Below are 26,499 nucleotides of genomic sequence, written 5' to 3'. Positions count from 1 at the left end.
ATTAAAACTATGAAGTGTAGTTTTTTTCTTCTAAAATCATGGTAGCTCATTGTGATCTGTCAATCATGTTATCAATATTTTTTAGTGGTGTCTGGGATTCGAACCACAAACCTTATATATATTATGTTATGTGAACTAAATGGACAATCATATTGTCCATCTAAACAAACACTAAAGTTGTTTGGTCGTTGCATCATGCATAAGAAGTGACTCTTTGAATGGTTTGCAATTGGTATCGCAAGAGAGATGCCTAGAACAAACAAGGTGTATCTAGCAATCACGATCACCTAAGATTTGAATTCCTTACTTTTATTTTATTTTAATCATCTATTCTCCTTTAGAACAAACTTTTACCATAAAAATGAACCCCCCATTGACTCGTAGTCGTATCTATGTCGCATATTTCTTTAGATAAGGTGCCCCCTAGCACCATAGTACCACTTTTTCATTTCCAATCTCTCTAATGATTAATGACAACATTGCCATTTCATTTGGCTTTCGATGAGCCATATGGTTTTGTCCTCAGAATTTAGAACAATTGAGTTGAGCCACTCGTTCCACGCACCACTTCTTTTTTCCCTCCTTTTTCCCTCCATATTTGTATGCTTAAACATTTTTCACATATATTAAAAATATGGGAAATGTAACTTTGCAGTCCGGAGCACTCTTTAACGACCATATATAAGTGGTAAGTAAGTACTTAAAATGTGTGTATTCAATGTACTGAAAATCAAAATATTAAACTTTTTAAAAGAATAATTACTTATTTTAAAATATTTAAATAGTGTTATGGAGACATTAGGTAACATAACCTTAAAAATATTGATAGTCTAAGTAATTACTCACGGATATACGTTACACATTATGTGGGCAAGTGCCCCCACTTAGTTTTTTTCTTCTATCTAAAATACTCTACTATACATATAGTTTGACATTAGACCAAATATGAGTGTGTGTCTGAATGGTTAAATGCCTCTTCTTTTTCTTTTTCATAAGTTCCTTAAACTAGAAATAATCGCATTTGTAGCGTGTCGAACAATAAATGTGGGTGCTCTTTTAGCCACAACATAAGATACTAATCTCTTCCGCTTGATCAATCGTTGTTAGTTTGGTTAAACGGCTCTAGTTATTTATAGAGATATTTTTTTATTGCTATCAAAAATGATAAAATCATTCAATATATTTAAAATATAAAAGTTACCAAAGAACAATTATGATGTATATGCTTTTTAAAATAAAATATTATATATATTTAATGGTTGAAATTTTATATATCTTGTCCCTAATACTCAAAATGCATGGGCCCGTCCCTGTAAATAATATGTAAATTTTGTATAAGGATGTACAAAATTGTCTTTTATAGTTTTAATCAATTCTGAAATTTTATTTCTAAAGACAAATTAATAATATTAGTAAGGAATGCGTATTTTAAAAATAATAATAAATTCATCTAATCTGAATTTTTATTTCTAAAGACAAATTAATAATATTAGTAAGGAATGCGTATATTAAAAATAATAATAAATTTATCTAATAATTTGAAATATAATTTACATTTAGGTACAATTTTTGTTCAAAGATAGTAAAGAATAAAATAAAAAGGTATATAATTACTATTGTTATTATAACCTGACGAAATCGTTAGATGATTATATTTTAAATGAGTGGGTCAGTTTGCCATATTTGACTTTGAATGATATTGTATATATGTTGTATATAAAACAGAGATTTTAAAACGGAGGTGTGGTGATTTGCATTTGCATGTTTTTACTACAAAATGAAGAATGACGTAGAATTTAGCGTAAGCTTTACAAACGTTCTTGAAGAAATTAATAATGCCGTTATTTCAATAGTAACATTCTCTAATGGAAGTAGCTTTTGTTGTGGTCATGTATGTCTTGATTATTAGATCATAAGAATATGAGTATTAGATACTCCCTCCCTCCCTACTTTTTATAAGCCTTTTTCAAATTGCATGTATTTAAAAATATATATAATATGTTGCATAACTAAAGTGTTGTACCGTAAACTTCACTCAATTGGCGGGGACGATGAATAATATATAGAGGGGTCGAGTTTAAATCTCGGACACCTAACATCTCCACATTTAAAACATGTGAGCTTCAGCTACTAGGTCACTTGACAAAAAAATGTACATTTTATATAAAACTATTAATAAAATATCATTTGTGTATAGATTTATACAATATTGATTTTTTATCATACAAGACAAATTAGTATCATCAATTAGGGGGTTATGTTTGAAAAAATAAAAAATTAACACAGATAATGATCGTGTTTAGTTAGTGACAGATGGAGTAAACAATAGATAGACAAATAAATCATTCTTCATTAGTTATAGATAAATTAATACTGGTTTACACACAAGTTTAATTTGTAAGTACATCACTTCAAGGAAGAAAAAAAAAATTGTAAATACATGGACATAATTGGTAGCTTGCACTGCAGTTGGTCTAATATTCTGTTCACTGCTGCTGATACTTGAGTTGATAGTACTACTTTTCATTTATTTTACTTATTAATTAACTGTGGATAATTGAGTCTTCAATTTTGTTGAATTCTGGATTGAGAACCTGCCAGTGAAAGAAGGAATTAAAAGTCAGTGCACTAAAAAACAAACAACTAAGCATATATACAGCAGCCAAAGGCTGTAGCTATACTAAAAACTTAGTAAAAATTTGTGCAAGATTGAACATGATATGAATGAATAAAAAAAAATGTGGGAAAAAGATTTTTCTTAAAATAAATAAAAAGTAAAGATTCTGTACAAGATTGCACGGATGTGAATAAAAAAATGTGGGAAAAAGGTGAATCATATACCTTTTGTTTGTTATTCAAGACCATGGCCTCAGTTATTAGCATTATTTGTTCTGTAAGGGAATGCAACTTGACCATGCTCAATGCGCCTAACATCTTCTTTGAGGATTTCATAATGCCTTTTAACATCTTCAACTGATTTTCCCACCATGTTGGCAACATTCTGCCACTTATCTGGAGATTCTCTATCATATATAGCCAAAGCTCTTTCAAATTGTTTGTTTTGCCTTGGAGTCCAAGTTGATCCCATTTCAAGAACAAGATGAGCTTAATTTAGAAAAATTGTATAAGAAAGTTCTTTAGGAAAATGGAACTATCTTGGTTAATTGGTTTTCACAAATAGGAAAAGGAAGAGAGGAAGAAATGTTAATAGCTATTTGATTCAAGGAATGGTATGAGAAAACAATAACCAAGCTAGTACCTTATAAGTAAGAGGAAAGGTACTGGTAAGGTCTTGGTGAGGAATATATCTTCGAAAAGGACAAAAGATAAAGATACTTGTTCTTAGGGAATTCCCTATATGAATCAGGAAAGTGGACAACAAGTGGAAGATGGGAATCAAGATCAAATTAGGGACATGCCTTTTATTGTTCTAAAATCAAAGATACTTTCTTCATTTTTTCCATTGGCAACTTGGACTTCTCTTTTTAGATACTAAGTCAGTGGATTACAGTGTCAAAATATTCAACATGCAATGCCAGACCTGGAGATAGTTTGAATATTATCTTTTATTTTCAACGAGTGGTCCTATAGGTTGGTGCCTACGTGCCCTCATCGCATCTTCATGTCCGGTGTTTGTGTCTATGTTTCATAGTCTGTTCTCTTTGCCTTGTTTAAATGCTACTGCTAACAAAATAGGTAGTAAGCTTTGCAGCTCGATGGCTACTTCTTTGATGAAAACTTAGGATATTAGGTGAAGGTTACACTTTTATGAAAACAATTTTTCGTATCAAGAATTAACTCTCCTAAAACTTACAGATGAAGGTTCACCGATAGCGTTACTACATCTCTAACATGATTATGCGTCCGTGGACAATGCTCATGCCAAGTTTAAACATGTGCTGAAAATTAATTGTAAATGAACAGCTCAACAATGGGCTGACTTTGAGTTCATGATTTTTCTCATGGTATTGAACATACATGCTCATTGAATACATCCAAAATTCCTTGGAGCATGTTCTTTTAAGAGCGTACTATTTTCCCTAATATAAGCTCCATTTTAGAATTAAAAATTACAGTGTGCAACACATCCTAGTGATCACTAAGTTGAAAGTTCTATGTCAGGACTCATGACTCATCTTCAGCTTCAGCAGAAGCTATTTCTGAATCCAGTTTATTTATTAACTGCTCGCTTACATGCTTAGCCACGGATACCATATCAAGAATGACACTTGGATCCAGCCCCGCACCTCCTCGTTTGGTTACGCCACATATGTGCCCTTGCCTATTAATAGAGATTGAAACTGCAGAGCTCATTTGTGATTCTTCTTCAGGTGTGGCATCCACAATATAGTGCTTCCCAACCTAGAAAGGAGAGATTGTATGAAAATCACAAAATATGGGCAATGAAAACAAAACAAGATAGCATAGGTATGTTACCTTAGTCAGCGTAACTATAACAGGGATTCCAGATGTGTCAAACTGCATAAAATCCTCATCACTTACATCAACTTCTGGTTGCTCGTCACTGGATGCACCAGCAGCAATTTGAACCTTTGGAATACCGGTATTGCTCAAAGCAACCTACAAGAATAATAGGCATTAGTTACATCAAAGCATTTCCAATTAATTCTAAAAATAGATTTATATGGTTAAAAAGAAAATCACGTGAAAAACTGATTACAAGATCAGTTCGGATATTTTAGTTAGAAACAATTAGAAAGATCACATGTTTTGGATAACTTCAAACCATTTCCCAAAACTGACATTTTAAAAAAGAGGGGGAGATTATAGATCACATCTTTGAAACAGCCCAAATATCATTTCTGTAACATGATTATTGACTAACATCAACAGCTAAAATATAATGAATGTGGACATGAAAATTTGAAAAGTAAACATTATTGCCATGATCATCAAAGGATGATCTCTTATAAGTCTGAAATGATAATCATTTTATGGCCATAAATCCATTATTGTCCCCTTTCAGGCATATAATTTTTATATTTCATTTTCGGTTGTACCTTGATGGCAGCACCTAGAGTGTCTAACAGATTCCCATCTGAACTAACAACAAGCCCATCAATATAAAGATCCCAACAAATTTTCCCTTCAACAACAACAAGTGAGGAGCGATCAATTGCAGCACCTGGAGGGCAATAAAGTAAAAGGGCTTAACAGCAATAAAAATATACAATTAACAAAAAGCAAGAACATGAGAAAAAAAGTATATGAGTAAACATAATCTTCACATTAGGAGGAAGATAGACCTGCTCCACTTTTAGCACCCAAGAGACAGCGTTGAAGAGCATTTGACAGGTCTGCTGACAACCAATCGGCCCCTCGACCCTATATACATACCAAAAGATATAAAACGCCAAATAAAACTAATAATTTTGACGAGGTCGAATGTAATTAAAAATCAAGAATGGTAAATAAGACATACAAAAGTGTTGATTATAATGATCATGAAATGTTCCAGAAATTTAATTAAATATAAATAATCTGTTACAGTTCGTGGAATTGAATGTGTAATCGATTCCAGAATAGAATATTGTCTTTAAAAGATAATAGTTGAACATTTTAGTTATTCTGAAAGAATTGCATCGGTTATAGACTAAATTTAAATTGATCATATCAAGACAAATAAACAAATTGGCAGTTAAGAAATTGCAATAAACAGAAAACAACTAGTTGATTACATATCTTTCTCATAAATACAAAAAATATTTTTCAGAAAGAATATAAATCTGAGAAACACGTTATAGAAACGTTGCAAAAAATTCAATATTAACTAAGAGCCTTCACTACCATTTCGAATTGAAGATTCACTAAGGTGAAAAATTGTATATTCTCTATTTTGAGAGTCCTTATAGTTACAGCTTATGTTACTGTACACCTTTTAGTGCTGTTTTTCTATTCAGGTACATATTGGGCGGTATCCCTAAAATTGCTTTTGGGCGTGGAATCAGTAAAGGTTGTATTTCTTGAGTGAAGAATCTCAAGATTGGTATAAGGGTGAGATATGTATGTTCTTGAATGTTTGATTATCTGCATGTAATTTCTCAATTAAAGCATAAGCGGAAGTTCTGAGTTTAGCTCGGGGACAGAATGTAGCTCACAAGAACGTGATTTTACCAGTATATATCAACTGCATATCTCTCTAATCAATCTCGTTTACATTTCAGTCAAGTTTACTTTTCTTTAATTTTCTAAATGAAGATTGGGAATCTTTACTCTGTTCTATAGGCTGTATTAGTTACAATTACTAGTTTAGTTTTTGTTTTTGGAAACCATGTAACGTGACTAATTTCCATCACAGAACCTAGTGGATTTACATGGTGAATTCTCACTTCCCAACCAGAATTTCTCCAAACACAAAAGTCAAAGATTGAACCATTGACCACTTGTTTAAGGTATCTGAGTCTCTTTCTACTTGGACCAACCACACATTTTTATATCATCCAAATCAGAAGTTATTCATCCAATTATTGGATTAGGTTGATTGTATACCCCCAACTTATTCTGTTCATTAACCACTTCAAGAATTATTAAATCTAGCAAACCCAATATTGAAAAAAGGACTTGAACTTCGCGACAAAAATTATAGCTTAATTCACAGCCACCTATTGAGTTGTGTCATTTGGCCAACAAACTTCAGCCAAGAATAGAGAATGTTAGAGAGCTCTGCTGGCACTCCTCACCTAAGCAGTGGGCAGTGCCGTTTTGCATAGAAACTTGGGGAGGTAAGGACGGTGGAGGCCATGCCTAGAGAACTTTTTTATAGACTTGGAATTTTACAGCATCTCAATTTTCAAGTTAATTGGTCAAGTGAACATCAAAGAATGATTGTGGGGAAGCTATGGACCCTAAAGGCAGCAATCAGTGCCAAAGAGAATCAATCAAAAGTTGGCTCCTTGATACTATGGTCCTCACATAGGAAACCGACATAGGAAAGGGAGCAATGATAGGAGTTGACATCCATACCATGGAGGGGTATGGATGAATTGGTAGACCAAATTAGCCATAGGCCTCAAATTTGGAAGGTTTGTGCTAAAAAGAAAAGGGGGCATGTCACATGTGGAGGAAGTAAATGGGAAGAGATATTTTCTTGCATTTTCTTCATTTGGATGTATTTCCTTCTAATATCAAGAGGTATCCACTGTTCCTGTGGAATTTCATTCATTTTAATAAGTGAAAATATTCCAGCTGTGTGAGTGAACAAAGTTTTATCAATTGATTTATTTATTAGTTTTGCGATCGATGTTGACACCGTCGCAGTACTTGAATAATATGAAGAAAACCAGAATATATGAATAACTCTAGATAAAGTTAAAAAGGGGGAAGAGAGGCAATAAAGAGAATAAGCAAACCTCAAAAGCTGGTTCTGCAGTCGAACTACAGTCAATATATATCGAGACCTTCCCTTTGTCAGGTTGCATCAAGCTTGGTTTTCCAAGTTCAGCCTGCACTTGCGTGGCCAATATATCATGATTAGTAAAAGAAAAACTACTGTGATTTTAAAAAAAAAAAATCGTCATACTATTAAACAAAAGAATGTTATGAGTCATGAAAGAAGAGATCAATCTCAATATCTTCACAAACCTTCACACTAGCAATGACTTCAGTAGCACCAATTCTGACTCTTGCCGAACCATTTGCCTATCAAGAAGTTCATAAAGTCTGCAAATTAAAACTACTTAAAGCAAGAAAAAATTCACTGGCTGGGGTCAAAATTAAAATCAGTGGGAGTTGGGACATTCTTACAATGTCACGCTATGAAGCACGGACACTCACACGTATTCATCAAGCTGGGGTCAAATCATCGGAACACCCTTGCAAGTGCCAAGCTATGAAACATTGACATAGACAGCAACAACCCACACATAGACACTGGGCTGGGGTCAAATCATCGGGACACCCTTGCAAGTGTCATGCTATGAAGAACTTACACAGAGAGTCACACGTAGACCCTTGTAAGTGCCAAGCTATGAAGCATTGACATGTGACACAAACATCGACACCAAACACTCACACAGGCATGGACATCAAACACTGACCGTAGACACCAGTCTAGGGTCAAATCATTATTAGGACACCCTTGTAAGTGCCAAGCTATGAAACATGGATCAAAATTGGCTAAATTTGAGATATGGTGACTTTGTAACTTTGTCTCTCTCTCTCTCTCATAAATAATTTATTTTAATCATATCATCAAAATACACTAAAGTTATCAAAGTCATGGAATAGTAAAGTTAGCCAATCCATTCCCATGAAAAACTAACACGAAGACAAACACTCACACATAGACACCAGATTGGGGTCAAATCATCATAACACCCTAGCAAGTGCCAACCTATGACGCACTTACATAGACACCACAAATATAAAAAAAATAAATTAAATTAATTAAATGTAACTTTCACATTAATCGTCGGATACTGACACGTGTCCAATGTCAAACATTAAAACACGCCTTCGACTTAAAGTGTCCGTTGCCGGTGCAATACATAAGTTATAAGTACCAAGTAATGTTCTAAAAAAAAAAAGTACCAAGTCATGAAAGCATTATTACCTGAGGAATGACTCCAGTTTCAACAAGGATAGGTCGATAAGTCAATCTTTTTCTACCATCACAACGAAGATCATGAGCAATGCCACCTTCTATGAAACATTGTTCTCCTAAAGATAACCCTACCATTCCTGCAGCTGCACAAGTGTAAACAAACTGAAAACTAATGTGTGTTAACTGTTAAGCATAGTAATCAAATCAAACCTAGATAATCACGAAATACCAGTGGTTCACGGAGGAAGTTGGCGGTGCCGGAAACAGTGGCGATATGGGAAAGAGGCGGCGGCGCTTGAAGGAGGAAAAGGATCGGTGTCGGGAAAGAAAGATGAAGAGGAAAAGAAGAAAGTGTGTGATTAGCTGAGGTGTGGTCTACGATGGGTTAACGGTGATGAATGGTCGTGATATCTTTTTCAATGTAGATTTGATCTTAATCTTTTAAATTAAAGTTAATTATTGGGATAAGTGGCTAGGATTATTTAAAAATTTAGATTGAATCCAATAACTCATTAAAAAAAACTTAAAAAAAATAAATAATAATTAACAGTACAACATCAACACCATAGTAATAACTTCGGGAACAAAGAACACACGCGTTTCCTTCTTCTTTCTCACAGCAGCAGCACCACCGCCACCCACTACCACCACCACCCACCAACCAACCGTCGCTCTCCTCTACTCGCTCAGCCCATCAACACAAACGCAGTACCAACACGAAAGCACGCAACCCATCAGTTTTCAGGTCAGTTTTGAAATTACTATGCTGACATTGATAGTAGTAGTGAGAGTAATTGAATCAGGATAGTGAAATTGAAATTGAAATTGAATCAAGAGATTGAGAGTATTAGTGATAGCAGTACTGAAATTGATTTTAGCTTTTAGGTTTTGGTTACTGAAATTGATTTTATGAAGAATAATTGAATCAGGATATATTGTTTTGTTTGTTGATTTTATATTGATAGTTTAGTAACCGGGGTTATGAAATATGCGAAGAACGTGTTTTCTCAGCTAGGAAGCATTCTCCATACCAAGTGAACATGTTTAAGGAATTTGAGATGATGAGTTGTGAAGAGAAATTTGAGAAGTAGATGCTTTTGGGTGAAGGATGATATAGGAAGTTGAGTAATTTGCACGGCTTCAAAGGGTAAAAATAAGTCATTGGATATTCCAACGGTTAGTATCATGATGAAGTAGTTGAGAGACTTGGTCAAGTTCTATGTAATGTGGCTTTCTGGTGTAATTAATTGTTTGTTAGGTTAATATTTTTCTCCTTCGTCCAGGTCTGTTAACCTTTAGCTCAAATCAATTGAGAAGTTGATTAGTGTAGTTGTATTAGTTACAATACAAATATAATTGATGCAGCAGAAGCGGTTATAGTTAGTTAGCTGAAAAACTAAATGTAATTGAAATCATAAATTTTGAGCTGAAAAACTATTGAATCGGTGTAGATTACTATGGTGAATGACTGCCTTGTTTTTTTTGTAACTGATAATAATCAACTCATACATTTTTAGTTCGTTAGGATTTCAATTCAACTGTTCAGAGAAAAACTTGTATATTGGTGATGTTGTAGGTGTGCACAAGAAAAATGAGATTCGGAAGAGGAGTCCTCGGGAATGTTTTACGCCCTCTGATCTCACTCTCGTCGTCAAGGACGGTAGCAACTTCACAAATCTCTTCCACATTGCCGTTTCATGCTTCTTTGCAACCATCTTTCGGCAGCAAAACACCCCAATTCCTTCTTCCCTTTTTGAGCCACTTTCACAGTTTGACAGACACTCGTTTTCCCAAGAGACGACCTTCTGATAAACCCCGTCGAAAGCGGGCTAGCTTGAGACCCTCTGGTGCGTTGCGTTGCTTCTTTACTTCTCATGCTTTTAAATTTCGTCTGAAACTACTTAATTTATGATGATCTTGTCATCCAGGGCCTTATGCTTGGGTTGAACACACAACTGGCGAGACTATACTTCCCAATAAGCCTAATGAAGGGAGCATCAAGAGGAGGAATGAGAAGAAACGCATGAGGCAGCGCCGTGCCTTTATACTGGTATATATTAGCCACTTAATTTCATTTTATACATCAGATTCATCTTATTTATTATTGTTCAACAAGACCCTTTGATTTGCAAAATTATTTACATGTGTAAGCCATATAGTGTTAGAAGATAATATCTTAGAGACCTAAAAAAGCTGTTCCTCAAGAGTACTGAATACTGGAACATGACATCCTTTCGCTGTTTGAACATTTGGATTAAAATCAAGCGATGCTGAAAGGATAGTATCATAATGTTGTGACCTTTTCCTTGCAATAGCTGCTAAACTGTCAAAACATATATATTACAGGGTTAGACTTGAAATGATATTTCATGACAGAAAGTGGAGGTAAGAAAAGAGAAGCAGCACCTAAACCAAAGCAAATACATGTAATACTACAGAGCAACATAATCATAATGCAAAAACTTCTAAAAAAAATCTAAACATTTGAATAAAAATGCATATCGGTAATGTGTCTTTTACTAGTATCACTTCAGCCCATCCATTCAAAATTCTAGCCGAAGACAGTCTAACTGAAAACCTTTAGCATGGATAGCTAGTTGTTGAGTATCAATAACAGACATCACTATATGCACAACTGACAGTATCTGCATTTGATTTTAAGCAATCCTAAGTAGTATTTTCTTTTAAATTCATATTATAACATCCTATGCAGATGGGATATATCTAACAGAGTATGGAACAAAATGCTTTTAAACGATGTCAAAAACAACCTGAACCAAATGCACAATAGTATATTAAAGATCTTGCTAAAATTTTGGTTGTCGGTCTTGATTCTTGAGATGATTCAAGGAATTTAGATTTTTTACAGTTACTAGTTTGAAAAGTAAAGGGCAAGAATCTGACTGGAGCAATAAATGAATGCACTGAAGAGCAATTTGGGATAGAACCAACTATGAAAAGATGGTATAATTTCATCTTAGATAGTTGGGAGATGTGTGGTGAAAACCCGTAGAATCCCCTAGTACAAAAAGTTGATCGTAGTAAAATAGATCACAAACTACAGATGGGCCAAGATTTAAATGCAACTTATAGTTTGTTGCAAGTTAATTTGTGGCAAGTTAATTTTCTATTGAATGTGAACAGTATATTGTATCCATGCTTATAGCCATAATAACCACAAAATAGAAATTTGAGCGTGACAACTGAGGGAATTGACCTATATGTATGTTTAAGTTATCATACTATCATGCCAGTATGTGGTCCATATTACTGGCCCCCTGTGGCAAATAATTGGCTGTCAAGTGTCAACTAAAGCAAAAAGGTTTGTTTTGTACAACTTCACAATGCGCTGAGGCTAAATTGATTTGGTTATGACCATTTATCTGTCAGCTGCTGCTTGTTATTCTAGCTATGTATTAGGGAGGCTAGAGTAATTTTCTTTTACAACCTAACAAAGTACATGTCCTATTTTTTTTTTTTTAAATGAAAGTTTCTCTATGGTATTGATCCAAAATTCCTTATAGAAGAATTTGAACTCTGGTTGTATATTAGCCAAAATGGTCTTTGCATAAACATAACTGTGATCATGGTTTTTCACCTAAGATAATTGTATGTTCATTGGGAACTTTTTTGCATGTAGGCGGAAAAGAAGAAAAGGAAAGCTCAGATGCAAGAGGCTAAGCGGAAGAAGAACGTTAAGAAGGTAGAGCGAAAAATGGCTGCAGTTGCAAGGGAAAGAGAGTGGGCAGAAAGACTGGTTGAATTGCAGCGCCTTGAGGAAGAGAAGAAAAAGTCTATGGCTTAAATTTATTTAGGACCTCATTTGCAATTGTTAATGCCGGTCAAGTTTTTGGGCCAATTAATAATTTGTACCGTCTACACATACTATATCTTCAATTTGTTTTATGTTGTCTGATGATTGGGCGACTCTGCTTATTTTAAGTAATTTTTCTCGACACTAGGAAGTGTGAAGCTCCACCTTGCTTTTTTTTTTTGGTTCTACATTACTCTGGACGGGTGTTAAACCTGCTTATATTAACATCATATGTGGGTTTAGATCTGTCCATATGCACGGTGAGCTTGCATCTTCCCTCTACATGTGGCGTGTAAATTTTGGAAGTTATAGTATCGGTTCCTATTTGATCCATTCCATGTTACTGGTTTCTGGAAGACAAGGTTTTCAAGTAGTGTGGGAAGAAAGATGTGAAATTGGAATTATTTGGGGTATGGGAGAAGGTGAAGATGGGTTTGGGGTCTCTAGAGGGAAGGAAGTTGTATTCTGGGTGAGGGTGAAATGGTTAAGATGAGGTTAAATATGGAGAGGTGCGGGGGAAGAAACTGCTCCACATTGAGAATGGAGAAAGAGTTTTTTCTGTGAAGAGTGAGAAGTGAAGTAGGGAAGAAGAGTGTAAAACAGAAGGGAATCCGGGTATGATGGATCCCCACTTAAGGAAATTATATAACTTTAAATATTAATATTTTAAATTATACTGTAGTAATTATGTTGTTGAATGTAATATAACTAGCGGGAAAATATTTGGGTGATATTGTGGTTGATGACATTGATGACATAGGCCAACCACAATGTCACAAGTGTACAAAGAAACAAAAAATTATTATGAAAGAAAATGGTTGCCCAAGTGCTATCCATAATTAGTGTGAGCTGAGCCCCGTGACACGGAGAATTAATTTTTTTTTTTTTTTTTATCAAATAACTTAAAAGTAATATTATATATACTTCTATAAAGAAAATAACATGTTTTATCTCTTATGAGATGACTTTTTCTTTTTTCAAATTACTATCTAAACTTTAAATACAAATAGCACATATAATAAATAGATAAAATTAAATTTAAATATTAAAATAAAATTGTAACAAACATGATATGCGTATATATGAGTTCGGTTTTTTTTTCTTTTATCCTTTAAAAGGTGTAACAAACTAGATGAGTTTATCTACATAATTTTTTACTATTTCCATTATACCCTTAAACAACTTTTTCTATAATAAAGATTGTTGATGGTGTTAATAAAAAAATAAGAATTTAGATTTTATTTTTTTTTGTTATATTGTTGGTGTCATTGAAATAAATAAGCATGGTTAGTTTGGTTTGTTATAATTGAAAGCAAAAAGCATTTATATTTTTATTTTTAAGCAAAATCAAAATTTAATAAAAGATATCATTCATAATTTTCAAACATTAGCGAAATAAAAAGAACGGAAAGACAGGCACGTATAAGTGCCAGTCTTTTTGTTAGCCAAAATAAGCTAGATGAGTATCATAATGTTCGCCTTAAAACAATGAAAGCGGATACGGGTGCAGGTACGATACGGGTACGCGGATATACAAATATTTCAAAATTTATGATACGATACGACTAAGATACGTTAACAATTTTTTTATCTAAAACTTATATGTATGTAAAATACTTGAACAAAATAAACATTGATTAAAAGAATTCAACACGAATTTTATCTAATGTTGATTAACTGATCACCTTTCTCTCATTACCTTCATCCACAAGAAGTATAGTTTTAAGTGGTTCATCGAGAAACAATTCTAGTGATCATATCTAAAATTGAATCATATACATCTCTACTGAATGTTTACAACATTGTCTCGCTTTTTTACTCTTCATCTTTTTCTAGGATACGTATCTGTGAAGTATCTTATAAGTATCATTGTCTATTTGTGGAGTATTTTACAAGTATCCATTAAAATATTTTTTTAAAATTTAAATAATTAATTCTGATAATTCGTGGGTGCATATCCGTGAAGTATCGGTATCCGATACATGTACGTCTTCGTTTTGGAGTATCCGACTTCATAGCCTTAAAATATATAGACATATAATCATCCATTAATTAATACCCTACATGTTTCCACATACTACTCTTTCAAAAAAAAAAATGTCTCCACATACTATATTATTTCAATAAAAATATGTCTCCACATGCTACTTCCTCCGTTTTAAAATACATGTCACAATTTTATAACGTGCACTATTCACATAACTCACTTTGACTATATAAATACAAATGTTAGCATGTAAGATGTTGTTTGATTTGTCTCAATAAATATTTTTAAAATATCAAATTTTTATAATTTTTTGTTATATAAAATTAATGATATTGATGGTCAAAATTGTGCATTGGTATGTGTGCATGAGTTGTCTACGACATGTATTTTAAAACGAAAGGAGTATAATCAATTAATAAGAGGGACAAAGTTTTACTCATAATTAATAAGAGAGATAAAGTTTATATTTTGAGTTCGTTTGTTACAATTTAAAGAAAAAATAAAAAAATAATTAATTTTAAGAGTATTGCATCCGTACTTGTCCAAAAAAAAAGAGTATTATATCCGTTAGTTACAACTTTTTTTAAAAAAATCAAAATCTAAAAACAGCTTCAAATGAGAAGAAAAAAATAGATTTTTTAGAGAAGAGAAAAAAATAAGGGTCAAAAGATTGAACTAATTTTGTAACAAAAAAATCTCTTTTATATAATTGTAACCAAACAATCTAACTTTTTTTAAATTGATTTTTGTTACGGAAAACAAACACAAAATAGATATTATTAAATCAATATCACTTTTATTTTAAATACATAACAAACGAAGTCTCGATCACATTGGGTACAAAAGCTTAAGCATGTATATGATTCTTTTACGCAAAAGAGATTAAAAAAAATTGGGAAAGGATAGAATTATTGTTAGTGGGTCTATATATATACAGAGAGAAAGGAAGATAGTATCATGTTAAATGATAATTTGAAATTTTCCATATTCCTAGGTTCCTTAATGTATCAGTAAGTTTCAGAGAATGTCATTTAATATTCCTAGGTGCATTCACTTATTTACTAGAACTTTCTATGTATCAATATAACTAGAGGTTCTATGTATTGACAAGGCACTGCAATGAAAAGAAACATTACTGTCAATCTATAACTTTCACATTTTCTGTTCCTTTTATTCCTCTTTATCCAACAGTTTTGGTACCAGAGCAGCCTGGTTTATTTATAAAAAAAAAAAGGAATGGCAACGTCAAATTCAAATTCAATCTTCTCTTACACAACAAATCAAATTCCAGTTTTCAATGGTGAACACTATGATTACTGGAATTCTCAAATGGAAACTATATTTATCTCTCAAGATCTGTGGGATGTGGTTGAAGACGGATATGAAGAACGCCCAATTCAAAGAAACGCTTCCTCGATTGCAGAGAAAGAGAATGAATACAAGGAGAATGTGAAGAAAAATGCTACAGCATTGAGAATCATCCAGCAAGGTGTAAGTAAAGCCATTTATCCTAGAATTTTTGGTGTTAAGAAGGCCAAAGATGCGTGGGATATTCTGAAGACGGAGTTTCAAGGCTCGTCAAAAGTGATTTCCATAAAGTTGCAGTCTTTATGGGGCCAATTTGAAAACTTAGCAATGAAAGAAGGTGAGAAAGTCAAAGATTTCTTCTCTAGAGTAACTGAGATTGGAAATCAAATTAAAAGTTGTGGAGAACAAGTTCCAGAAAGGAAAGTGGTTGAGAAAATATTGAGAAGCCTTCCACAAAAATTTGAACATGTTGTTGCTGTTATTGAAGAAACAAAGGACCTCACAAAACTCTCACAATATGAACTGATGGGTTCCTTAGAAGCTCATGAGGAAAGAGTGAATAGATACAACAATCAGCCATTGGAGAATGTTTTTCAAGCAAAGATGAATATCCGGAGTTCCAACTCGCGACAAGAAGGAAGTGGGGACTCATTTCGTGGACATCCTTCCAACAGAGGTCATGGAAGGCATTATGGATACAAAGGAAGAGGAGGAGAAAGGATACGAGGTAATTCTAATTCTTATTGCTTTATTTGCAAAAAATCTGGACATGAATCAAAAGATTGTCGCTTTAGATGTACTAGATGCAAAATTCCCAACCATTCAAGTAGAGATTGTTGGCATAAGAAGAAAGAAGATGATGAAAGAATAAAGGGAATTAATTTTTCTGCAGAAGATGATGCAAATAAGTTATTCTCTACTATGATTAATGATCAAAAATCTGGTGAGATGTGGTTTTTAGATAGTGGCTGCAGCAATCATGTAACAGGGAATCAAACCATATTTGAAGAGCTAAATAAAAATTATTCTTCTCATGTTGAACTTGGTGATGGAAAACATGTTAAAATTGAAGGAAAGGGGGTTATAGCAGTTCATACTAGTCAAGGCAACAAACAATTCATTCATGATGTCCATTACTCTCCTAATATTTCACAAAATATGTTAAGTGTTGGACAGATTATGAAAAGGGGTTATAAGCTGATTTTTGTTGATGATAAATGCGAGATTTTTGACAAAAAATCAGGAGAGCATATTGTCACTGTGTTGCAGACTCCTAATAACCTCTTTCCCCTCAACATGAAGTCATTTCAGCCTGCTGCATTTAGCAGTAAAAGTACCGATGATTCGTATCTTTGGCATTTGAGATATGGTCACTTGAACAACAAAGGTTTGCAGCTCTTAAAACAGAAGAACATGGTTGTTGGGCTTCCAGAAATCAAGACAGATAATGCTGTTTGTGAAGGCTGTATATATGGAAAAATGCATCGTCTTCCGTTTCCAAGAACAGCATGGAGATCTCAAGCCCCTCTTGAACTAGTACATTCGGACATTTGTGGACCTACTAGAACTCCATCTCTTGGAAATAAAAGATACTTTCTGCTCTTTGTTGATGACTACACCAGGATAATTTGGATTTATTTTCTTGATAAGAAATCAGAAGCTTTCACCAAGTTCTTGCATTTTAAAGCACTTGTTGAAAATCAAAGTGGTTGCAAGTTGAAGACTCTTAGAACCGATAGAGGAGGAGAATTTATCTACAAGCCGTTTCTCAATTATTGCAAAGAACAAGGCATTAGCAGACAGCTCACAATTAGACACACACCACAACAGAATGGTGTGGCCGAAAGAAAAAATAGAACAATTGTTGAGATGGCTAGAAGCATGTTAAAAGGTAAAGAGCTTCCAAATAGTTTTTGGGCTGAAGCTGTTAGCAGTGTTGTTTACATCCTCAATCGGTCTCCTACAAAGGCAGTTCGAGATAGAACTCCTTTTGAGGCATGGCATGGAAGAAAACCAGTTGTAAGTCAACTTAAGGTATTCGGCTGCATTGCATATTCTCTTGTTCCTGCTCAAAATAGAGAAAAGTTTGATAAAAAAAGGTGAAAAGCTTATTTTTGTTGGATATAGTGATAGTGATGAATCAAAAGGATACCGGCTTATTAATCCAACAACTAGTTAGCTCGTAATTTCAAGGGATGTGATTTTTGATGAAAGTGCAGCATGGAAATGGGAAGCTGAAGATGCTGTGCAAACACCTATGGTGCCTGTTGAATTTAATCGATCACCTCATAATGTTGTTGAACCATCGAGGAGAAATTCTCATAAAGACGATTCTAATTCAGAAACACCACCAAGAAAATTTCGTTCCTTGGAAGAAATTCTTGAATCATGTAATGTTACATTTTTTGCATAGGAACCACAATGTTTTGAAGAGGCTATAAAAGAAAAAGTATGGAGGGAAGCCATGGATGTGGAAATGAAAAGCATTGAAAAGAATCGTACTTGGCAGCTCGTAGATCTTCCAAAAGGAAAAGATGCAATTGGTTTGAAGTGGGTCTATAAGACCAAGTATAATGAGGATGGAAGTGTGCAAAAGTATAAGGCGCGTTTAGTGGTAAAAGGATATTCCCAGCAGCCCGGCGTAGATTTTAATGAGACTTTTGCTCCCGTAGTACGCATGGAGACAATCAGAACTGTTCTTGCTTTGGCAGCTCAATTGGAATTACAAGTTTTTCAACTTGATGTCAAATCAACCTTTTTGAATGGAGAACTAGAAGAAGAAGTTTATGTGAAGCAACCACAAGGTTTTGAAGTTGAAGGAAAGGAAGGAAAAGTCTATAAGCTACACAAGGCTCTTTACGGTTTAAAACAAGCGCCGAGAGCGTGGAACAGCAAAATTGATGCTTACTTTCTGCAAAATGGATTTGTTAAAAGTCCATCTGAACCATCTCTGTATGTGAAAAGAAGTGGTGCTAATTTCTTGATGGTTTGTCTCTATGTTGATGATTTAATTTATGCAGGAACAAATCATGATATGGTGCAGTCGTTCAAGGAAGCAATGATGAAAGAATATGAGATGACAGATCTTGGATTAATGAAATACTTTCTTGGAATTCAAGTGAAGCAAACAAAATGCGAGATTTTTATCACACAAGAAAAATACATTCATGATTTGCTTAAAAAGTTCAGATTGGAGAGCTGCAAACCAGTCTCAACCCCAATGGCCTTAAATGAAAAGTTGCAGCTGAATGATGGTTCAGAAAAGGCAGATCCAAAAGCCTACAGAAGCCTCGTTGGTTCCTTGATTTATCTCACGAATACAAGGCCAGATATAGTGCATTCAGTTAGTTTGGTTTCTAGATTCATGAATGAGCCAAGTAAGCTTCATTTTGCAGCAGCAAAAAGGATTTTGCGCTATCTCCAAGGAACAAAGAAGCTTGGGATAAAGTATGTGAAGGAAGAAAACAATGAGTTGGTTGGCTATACCGATAGCGATTGGGCTGGTAGTTTCGATGACAGAAAAAGCACTTAAGCCTATGTTTTTTGTCTAGGATCCAAAGCTATTTCATGGAGTTCTAAAAAGCAAAACTCGGTTGCATTATCTTCTGCAGAGGCTGAATATATCTCAGCGAATGAAGCTACACGTGAAGCTGTTTGGTTGAGGAGAATTTTGATTGACTTGCAGCAAAAGGTAGAAGATCCAACTCCTATTTTCTGTGACAACCAATCAGCAATTTCAATGTCCAAGAATCCAGTTTCTCATGGAAGGTCAAAGCATATTGAGCTGCGCCACAACTACATTCGTGATATGGTTCAAAGGAAGGAAATCAACTTAGAATACATCAAGACCACGGAACAGCCAGCAGATGTTCTCACCAAAGCAGTGCCCATTGAGAAGCTTGAACAGTTCAAAGATAATATGAAAATTACAAATTAAGAGAGGGTGTTAAATGATAATTTGTAATTTTCCATATTCCTAGGTTCCTTAATGTATCAGTAAGTTCCAGAGAATGTCATTTAATATTCCTAGGTGCATTCACTTATTTACTAGAACTTTCTATGTATCAATATAACTAGAGGTTCTATGTATTGACAAGGCACTGCAATGAAAAGAAACATTACTGTCAATCTATAACTTTCACATTTTCTGTTCCTTTTATTCCTCTTTCTCCAACATATCAAACAAAGAAAGAAAGGAAACGGGTTAGGGTTTCTCTCGATCTCTTTTTAACGCAAACCCTAGCACATCTGTTTTGTGGTTCCCATCCAAACTTATTCATTTTGAATAAGAAAAAGCATGGCAGAGTCCAACTCCAAAGAAGAAGATAGGATCAGTAAGTTACCTGACGATGTGCTCAACAACATCTTGTCATGCCTCCCTACCAAAACCGCAGTTGCCACCGGCCGTCTGTCTCGCCATTGGCGCCATCTCTGGAAGCATCTTTCGGTTCTGAACTTCTGCGACAACTCCTACGATTTCCAAGGACATTCCAAACGATTTAGAAGCTTTGCTCTCTTAGTTAACGGTGTGCTCGGGACTTTTCTCCATACTCCCCACACCATTCAGAAGTTTAGTCTCAACTGCGCTCATTCCTTTTTGAACGACAAGTTCCGTGCCTGTTCAGTTGACACGTGGGTTCGTACCGCCATTGGTCTCCATCCAGAGAAACTTGACCTGAATCTCGTTTCCTGTTGCAGCGATATCCAATTATTCAAGCTCCCTCTATCGCTCTTCACTTCCACTAACCTCGTTTCACTCAGGTAATTAAAACTAGTATATTTTATTTTTTATTTTGCTTTATGAATTGTGATATAACATTGCTTGTTTGTTCCTCAGTCTCAGAGGTACAATTAATCTACACATGCAAAGCTCTACTCAGGTTACTTTACCATCTCTGAGGAACCTGACAATCGATGTTTATTATGCTGAAGTGGCTTCCGTGAATTTACTTCTATTTGGCTGCCAAAACATTGAAATTTTGTATCTTAAATTTACCACCCAAAGCTTGGACAAACTCTGCATCCCACCTTCCTTGAAAAGGTTGACAATCTCCATTAAGAAGTTGGGTCGTACTTCAACAAAGGTTAAGTTTTTTTTTATGTATACAACATCATTTATATATCTCCAATAATCATGATTTATTTATATATATCAATAGATATAGTTTTGTACTAATTACTACTTGATGTTCTAGTACAAACAGTGGCTGCTTGCTGAACCCCATGATCTACATTTTCAAGAATTTCGCAATTTGGTTCGCCTAGAGCTCATTCTTCCCTGGTTTAGATTCAATTATCTGCTCAACTTGCTTCAAGAATGTCCTATGCTTCAAGTTCTCATGATTCAAAAGAACAAGGTTAGTTTAATCCAACCTTAATCTGGTCTATATAGATTTGATGTGAAATTAACCAAATTTTATACACAAACTAGAAGTTGCATCTGAAAACCAGTCATTTGTTGCCTGCAGAAATCTTCACCAATTTCAGGATGGCATCCAAAGCAGATTGTTCCTGATTGTCTCGTATCCCACCTAACCGTTATAGAATTTAAAGGATTTAGAGGATCTCCGGATGAGGTTTCATTTGTTGAGCATGTTTTGCAAAAAGGACTTGTTTTAAAGACATTGATTATCTCTGATATTTCCTTGAACCAAAGTAAGAAGTACGGCGTTCTCAAAAGATTATCAAATGTGCCAAGGGCATCTGAAACATGCCAACTTACATTCGACTGAGCTGGTATCTCCTAAAGTGTGATCTCTCACCCTTGATCCATTTCCTTCGTCTTAGTACTGCATCAAATCAAAGATGATTAACATTGTGTTTGGTCTGTTGAATGTTGAATCTTGTTTTTAACTGCATGTCGCCACATTTCAATCATATTGATACCACACCCTCAAAGTTTCTAAATTTTCTTTTATCTATTGATTTTCTAGTGTGATATTATCATCATTGCTACTAAAGGTTTGTTTATTTGAAGAAATACTAACATGGTACACAATGCATTTGTAGAATTTAATGACAATTTTCTACTGTGTAATATTTAAGGAAGGAATCACCACTATTCAACCAGTTTAATATCAACTACTGAGGAAGGAATTTGTGCAAATAATTTTAAGTAACGATAGTTCTTAGTAGACTTTAGAATATTTAATACTCTGCATTTCGTACAAAAAAATAATATCATGTTGGAATTGTCTTTGTTGGTTTTATTTGTTTAGGTGCATTTGTCATTATTGATTTTATTACTTGTATAACTAATGATACATATGGTAGTGTCAGCACTAGGATGAGCTCCCTTGCGTACATTGCACCGGCATGTTTAACTTGCACACGGTAGAGGCCGCCTCGAAACAATACCAACTTCGTTGTTATGATTCAAATTTGCATATAAAAAATTACATTTGGCATAACATCATTGGTTGAGGTAAATGAACATGTGGCTCATGATCCTAAAATCAAGGAAGTTTGGATTGTGCATAAATAGAGAAATGATGATCAATAATGGGTATCAAGAAAATTGATGAACTCTCTCATCTTTTCCTATCTCTTTTATGTATTAAGAACACCAACTCTCATCTATCAATTTCGGTTCTCCCGCTTATGAATCTTTTTCAAGAAAAACGTGTCTCCCTTTTGAACCTGAGCCTGTTCTAGGTAATAGGCAACACATTATATTCTTTAGGTTCTGCCGGTGGGGACCTTGTTTGTGTCATTTTGGTACTATTATGACTGAAACTATGCGTGTTGAATCAGATAATGTGGTTTAGTTTATTTAGATCTAAATGAATGCCAATATAAAATAGGAGTGTGATGTAAAATCCATTTAGTGACAACTTTTGCAACAACTTTCTCTCTTATACTCACATTATTTTTTTACTTTATTTCTCTATTGTTGTGGTTTCCGTGGCAATACCACTTTTTTCTTTGTAAAGTATGGTTGTCAAATAAGTTATCACCAAATTGATTGTTCAAATAACACTCCTCTTTTCAAATATCGGTTTGTATGATTAGGAATATGATAAAGCTTACTCATATTCAGACATATATATTGTTGGTTTCTTATCAACTTGTGCAGGAAGTCTACCTATCTATGACAATGTTGAGGATATAGCTATGCTGCATATTAGAACTTTGTATACATTGAAAGGCCGTTGTTTAAGAGACAAATGTTTATCAAGGTCAAGGATGTTAAGACCAAAGTTATAAAAGTTTGTAATTTTATGTGTTTGCAAACTTCATCGATTTAAATTGCAACAAAACAACGGTCTCGTATGTCGAGGATTACTTCCAAGTCTGTTGATACCCTTTTCCTCAAAAAAACTAGTTACAAACCCGTGCAAAGCACGGGTTGAATAACGTATTTTTTTTTAAATTTAATTTTGAAGGAGAAATCTTATAAATTATAAAAAATTGTTGTCATTTATAAATGTGAAAATCAAAGCTGCGTAAAGCAAAAATTTGCAACACAGAGTCTAAAGCACTACATAAAAAATAACATAATAACTATTGCAATCTCTTATTCCTTAAAGTTAACTCGAAAGCAAAAATTTTCCCTAGATTTAACCTAACTTATTTGCTTAATTTTACTGTATTAACCCTATTTAATTTAATCAAAATGTTAGGGAAATCAAAATAACAAATCGCTCCTAATTTTTCTCCTTAATTTTACTAAACAAATTATATTAATCCTAGATTTAATTTATGCAAAATGTCAGCTCATTTATAAACGTTAACCCGTGACGCAATATTAACCCTAGATTTACCCTAATTTTTTCGTGTGACTTTACTAAATTAATCCTAGATTTAATTTCTGCAAAATGTCATCTCTTATCTCATATTTTTAAATGTTAACCCGTGACGCAATATTAACCCTAGATTTAACCTAATTTTTTTTGTGACTTTACTATATTAACCCTAGATTTAATTTATGCAAAATGTCATCTCTTATTTCTAAATGTTAACCCGTGATGCAATATTAACCCTAGATTTAACCTATTTTTTCGGGTGACTTTACTATATTAATCCTAGATTTAATTTATGCAAAATGTCATCTCTAATTTTAACCTAATTTTTCCCTCCACACTTTTTCATTTAATATTTATCTAAAGTAAAATAAAAGTATGTACCTAATTATATGTTGTTTTTTTGGAAAGGAATAACCGTTAATCCGTCTCGCTATACTTAATTTAATCTCTTACTTATAAATGTTAACCCGTCTTGTCATACTTAACCTATTTTATTTCTTAAAGTTAACCCGAACGCAAAATTTTGCCCTAGATTTAACCTAACTTCTTTGCTTAATCTTACTGTATTAACCATATTTAATTAACACTGTTTAATTTAATCAAAATGTTAACGTTAATTGTTAGGGAAATCAAAATAAACAAATCGCTCCTAATTTTTTTCTTTAATTTTACTAAACAAATTATATTAACCCTAGATTTAATTTATGCAAAATGACATCTCTTATTTCTAAATGTTAACCTATGACGCAATATTAACCCTAGATTTAACCTAATTTTTTCGTGTGACTTTACTATACTAACCCTAGATTGAATTTAAGCAAAATGTCATATCTTATTTCTAAATGTTAACCCGTGTCGTAATATTAACCCTAGATTTAACCTATTTTTTCGCGTGACTTTACTATAGTAACTCTAGATTTAATTTATGCAAAATGTCAGCTCTAATTTTAACCTAATTTTTTCCTCCACACTTTTGCATTTAATGTTTATCTAAAGTAAAATAAAAGTATGTACCTAATTATATGTTGTTTTTTTGGAAAGGAATAACCGTTAACCCGTCTCGCTATACTTAATTTAATCTCTTACTTATAAATGTTAACCCGTCTTGCCATACTTAACCTATTTTATTTCTTAAAGTTAACCCGAACGCAAAATTTTGCCCTAGATTTAACCTTATTTCTTTGCTTAATTTTACTGTAGTAACCCTATTTAATTAACCCTGTTTAATTTAATCAAAATGTTAACGTTAATTGTTAGAGAAATCAAAATAAACAAATCGCTCCTAATTTTTCTCTTTAATTTTATTAAACATATTATATTAACCCTAGATTTAATTTATGCAAAATGGCATATCTTATTTCTAAATGTTAACATGTGACGCAATATTAACCCTAGATTTAACCTAATTTTTTCGTGTGACTTTACTATATTAACCCTTGATTTAATTTATGCAAAATGTCATCTCTTATTTCTAAATTTTAACCCCTGACGCAATATTAACCCTAGATTTAACCTAATTTTTTCGTGTGACATTACTATATTAACCCTAGATTTAATTTATGCAAAATGTCATCTCTTATTTCTAACTGTTAACCCGTGATGCAATATGAACCCTAGATTTAACCTATTTTTCGCGTGACTTTACTATATTAACCCTAGATTTAATTTATGCAAAAAGTCATCTCTAATTTTAACCTAATTTTTCCATCCACACTTTTGCATTTAATGTTTATCTAAAGTAAAATAAAAGTATGTTCCCAATTATATGCTGTTTTTTTTGGAAAGGAATAACCGATAACCAGCCTCCCTATGCTTAACTTAATCTCTTATTTATAAATGTTAACCCGTCTTGCTATACTTAGCCTATTTTATTTCTTAAAGTTAACCCGAACGCAAAATTTTGCCCTAGATTTAACCTAACTTCTTTGCTTAATCTTACTGTATTAACCATATTTAATTAACACTGTTTAATTTAATCAAAAATGTTAACGTTAATTGTTAGGGAAATCAAAATAAACAAATCGCTCCTAATTTTTCTCTTTAATTTTACTAAACAAATTATATTAACCCTAGATTTAATTTATGCAAAATGACATCTCTTATTTCTAAATGTTAACCTATGACGCAATATTAACCCTAGATTTAACCTAATTTTTTCGTGTGACTTTACTATACTAACCCTAGATTGAATTTAAGCAAAATGTCATCTCTTATTTCTAAATGTTAACCCGTGACGTAATATTAACCCTAGATTTAACCTATTTTTTCGCGTGACTTTACTATAGTAACTCTAGATTTAATTTATGCAAAATGTCAGCTCTAATTTTAACCTAATTTTTTCCTCCACACTTTTACATTTAATGTTTATCTAAGGTAAAATAATAACCTTAGATAATCACTGCATAAAAAAAATTCTTCGAAAGAATGTAGAAGCAACTGAATTTGGAAGAAAAAATTGAAAAATAGTTAAAAATATAAAAATTGAAAAATAATTAAAAGTTAATTAGAAAATAATTAAAAAAATTGATTAGGGGCAAAAATGGAAATTCATAGGCCATGGTTCAAAAAAAAAAAAACTTAACCAATAAGTAGATTACCAAATTGCCCCTTATCGGGGCAAAATGGTAAATTTATGGGACATTAACTTTCCTATATAGTATAGTAGATGTCCTTGTTCATGTATGTAGTCTCCAATAAAAAATTGGACCTATTATAGGGAGCTTATGCCGACCTACGGCGTATTAATATCTGCGACAAAAATATATTATATTATCATAAAAACTAAAAAATATTTGTATTTAGAGAAATTATATTTGAACATTCATTTAGTGACAACTTTGCAACAACTTTTTCTCTCTTACTCACATTATTTTTACTTTATCTCTCTATTGCTATGGTTTCCGTGCCAATACCACTTTTTTCTTTGTAAAGTATGGTTGTCAAATAAGTTGTCACCAAATTGGTTGTTCAAATAACACTCCTCTTGTATTTATTATGAATTAGTTGTATGTTGTTAACAGATAGGTATCCAGTGAAAACCAACAAATGTTAGATTTTTATTGGACGTGTACAAACTAGTATA

At 33.3% G+C, this 26,499-nt stretch overlaps 4 protein-coding genes across 7 annotated transcripts; 2 read left to right on the top strand and 2 right to left on the bottom strand.

Annotated features, from left to right (window-relative positions):
• Positions 1-2,332: 2,332 nt before the first annotated feature.
• Positions 2,333-3,249, bottom strand: LOC11406103 (uncharacterized). Its single transcript, XM_003629383.3, has 2 exons — positions 2,842-3,249; positions 2,333-2,594 (listed from the first exon to the last, which is right to left on the bottom strand). Exons 1-2 carry the CDS (start codon positions 3,028-3,030, stop codon positions 2,544-2,546), a joined length of 240 nt encoding a protein of 79 aa, XP_003629431.2. The 5' UTR covers positions 3,031-3,249; the 3' UTR covers positions 2,333-2,543.
• Positions 3,250-3,887: 638 nt separating this feature from the next.
• Positions 3,888-8,993, bottom strand: LOC11406638 (exosome complex component RRP42). Of its 4 annotated transcripts, none has more exons than XM_039828643.1 (8): positions 8,774-8,993; positions 8,573-8,700; positions 7,603-7,659; positions 7,371-7,463; positions 5,268-5,346; positions 5,022-5,146; positions 4,438-4,581; positions 3,888-4,362 (listed from the first exon to the last, which is right to left on the bottom strand). In XM_039828643.1, the coding sequence occupies exons 2-8, from the start codon at positions 8,696-8,698 to the stop codon at positions 4,126-4,128; spliced, it is 861 nt and encodes a 286-aa protein (XP_039684577.1). In that variant the 5' UTR covers positions 8,699-8,700; positions 8,774-8,993; the 3' UTR covers positions 3,888-4,125. The 4 variants fall into 4 exon arrangements, with proteins under 4 accessions (XP_039684577.1, XP_024628403.1, XP_024628402.1 ...); XM_024772635.2 differs by having other exon boundaries at positions 8,573-8,725; positions 8,793-8,993; XM_024772634.2 differs by having other exon boundaries at positions 8,573-8,706; positions 8,793-8,993.
• Positions 8,994-9,137: 144 nt separating this feature from the next.
• LOC11406104 (uncharacterized) lies at positions 9,138-12,524 on the top strand. Its single transcript, XM_024772636.2, has 4 exons — positions 9,138-9,308; positions 10,140-10,410; positions 10,492-10,613; positions 12,204-12,524. Exons 2-4 carry the CDS (start codon positions 10,155-10,157, stop codon positions 12,366-12,368), a joined length of 543 nt encoding a protein of 180 aa, XP_024628404.1. The 5' UTR covers positions 9,138-9,308; positions 10,140-10,154; the 3' UTR covers positions 12,369-12,524.
• A 7,445-nt stretch (positions 12,525-19,969) lies between these two features.
• LOC11422582 (F-box/FBD/LRR-repeat protein At5g56420) lies at positions 19,970-21,404 on the top strand. Its single transcript, XM_039829151.1, has 4 exons — positions 19,970-20,433; positions 20,510-20,756; positions 20,868-21,029; positions 21,141-21,404. The coding sequence occupies exons 1-4, from the start codon at positions 19,970-19,972 to the stop codon at positions 21,402-21,404; spliced, it is 1,137 nt and encodes a 378-aa protein (XP_039685085.1).
• Positions 21,405-26,499: the final 5,095 nt, after the last annotated feature.

The sequence above is a fragment of the Medicago truncatula genome, chromosome 8 (assembly GCF_003473485.1).
Source record: "Medicago truncatula cultivar Jemalong A17 chromosome 8, MtrunA17r5.0-ANR, whole genome shotgun sequence".
Lineage (NCBI taxonomy): Eukaryota > Viridiplantae > Streptophyta > Magnoliopsida > Fabales > Fabaceae > Medicago > Medicago truncatula.
This window is presented reverse-complemented; position numbering and strand designations above follow the sequence as displayed.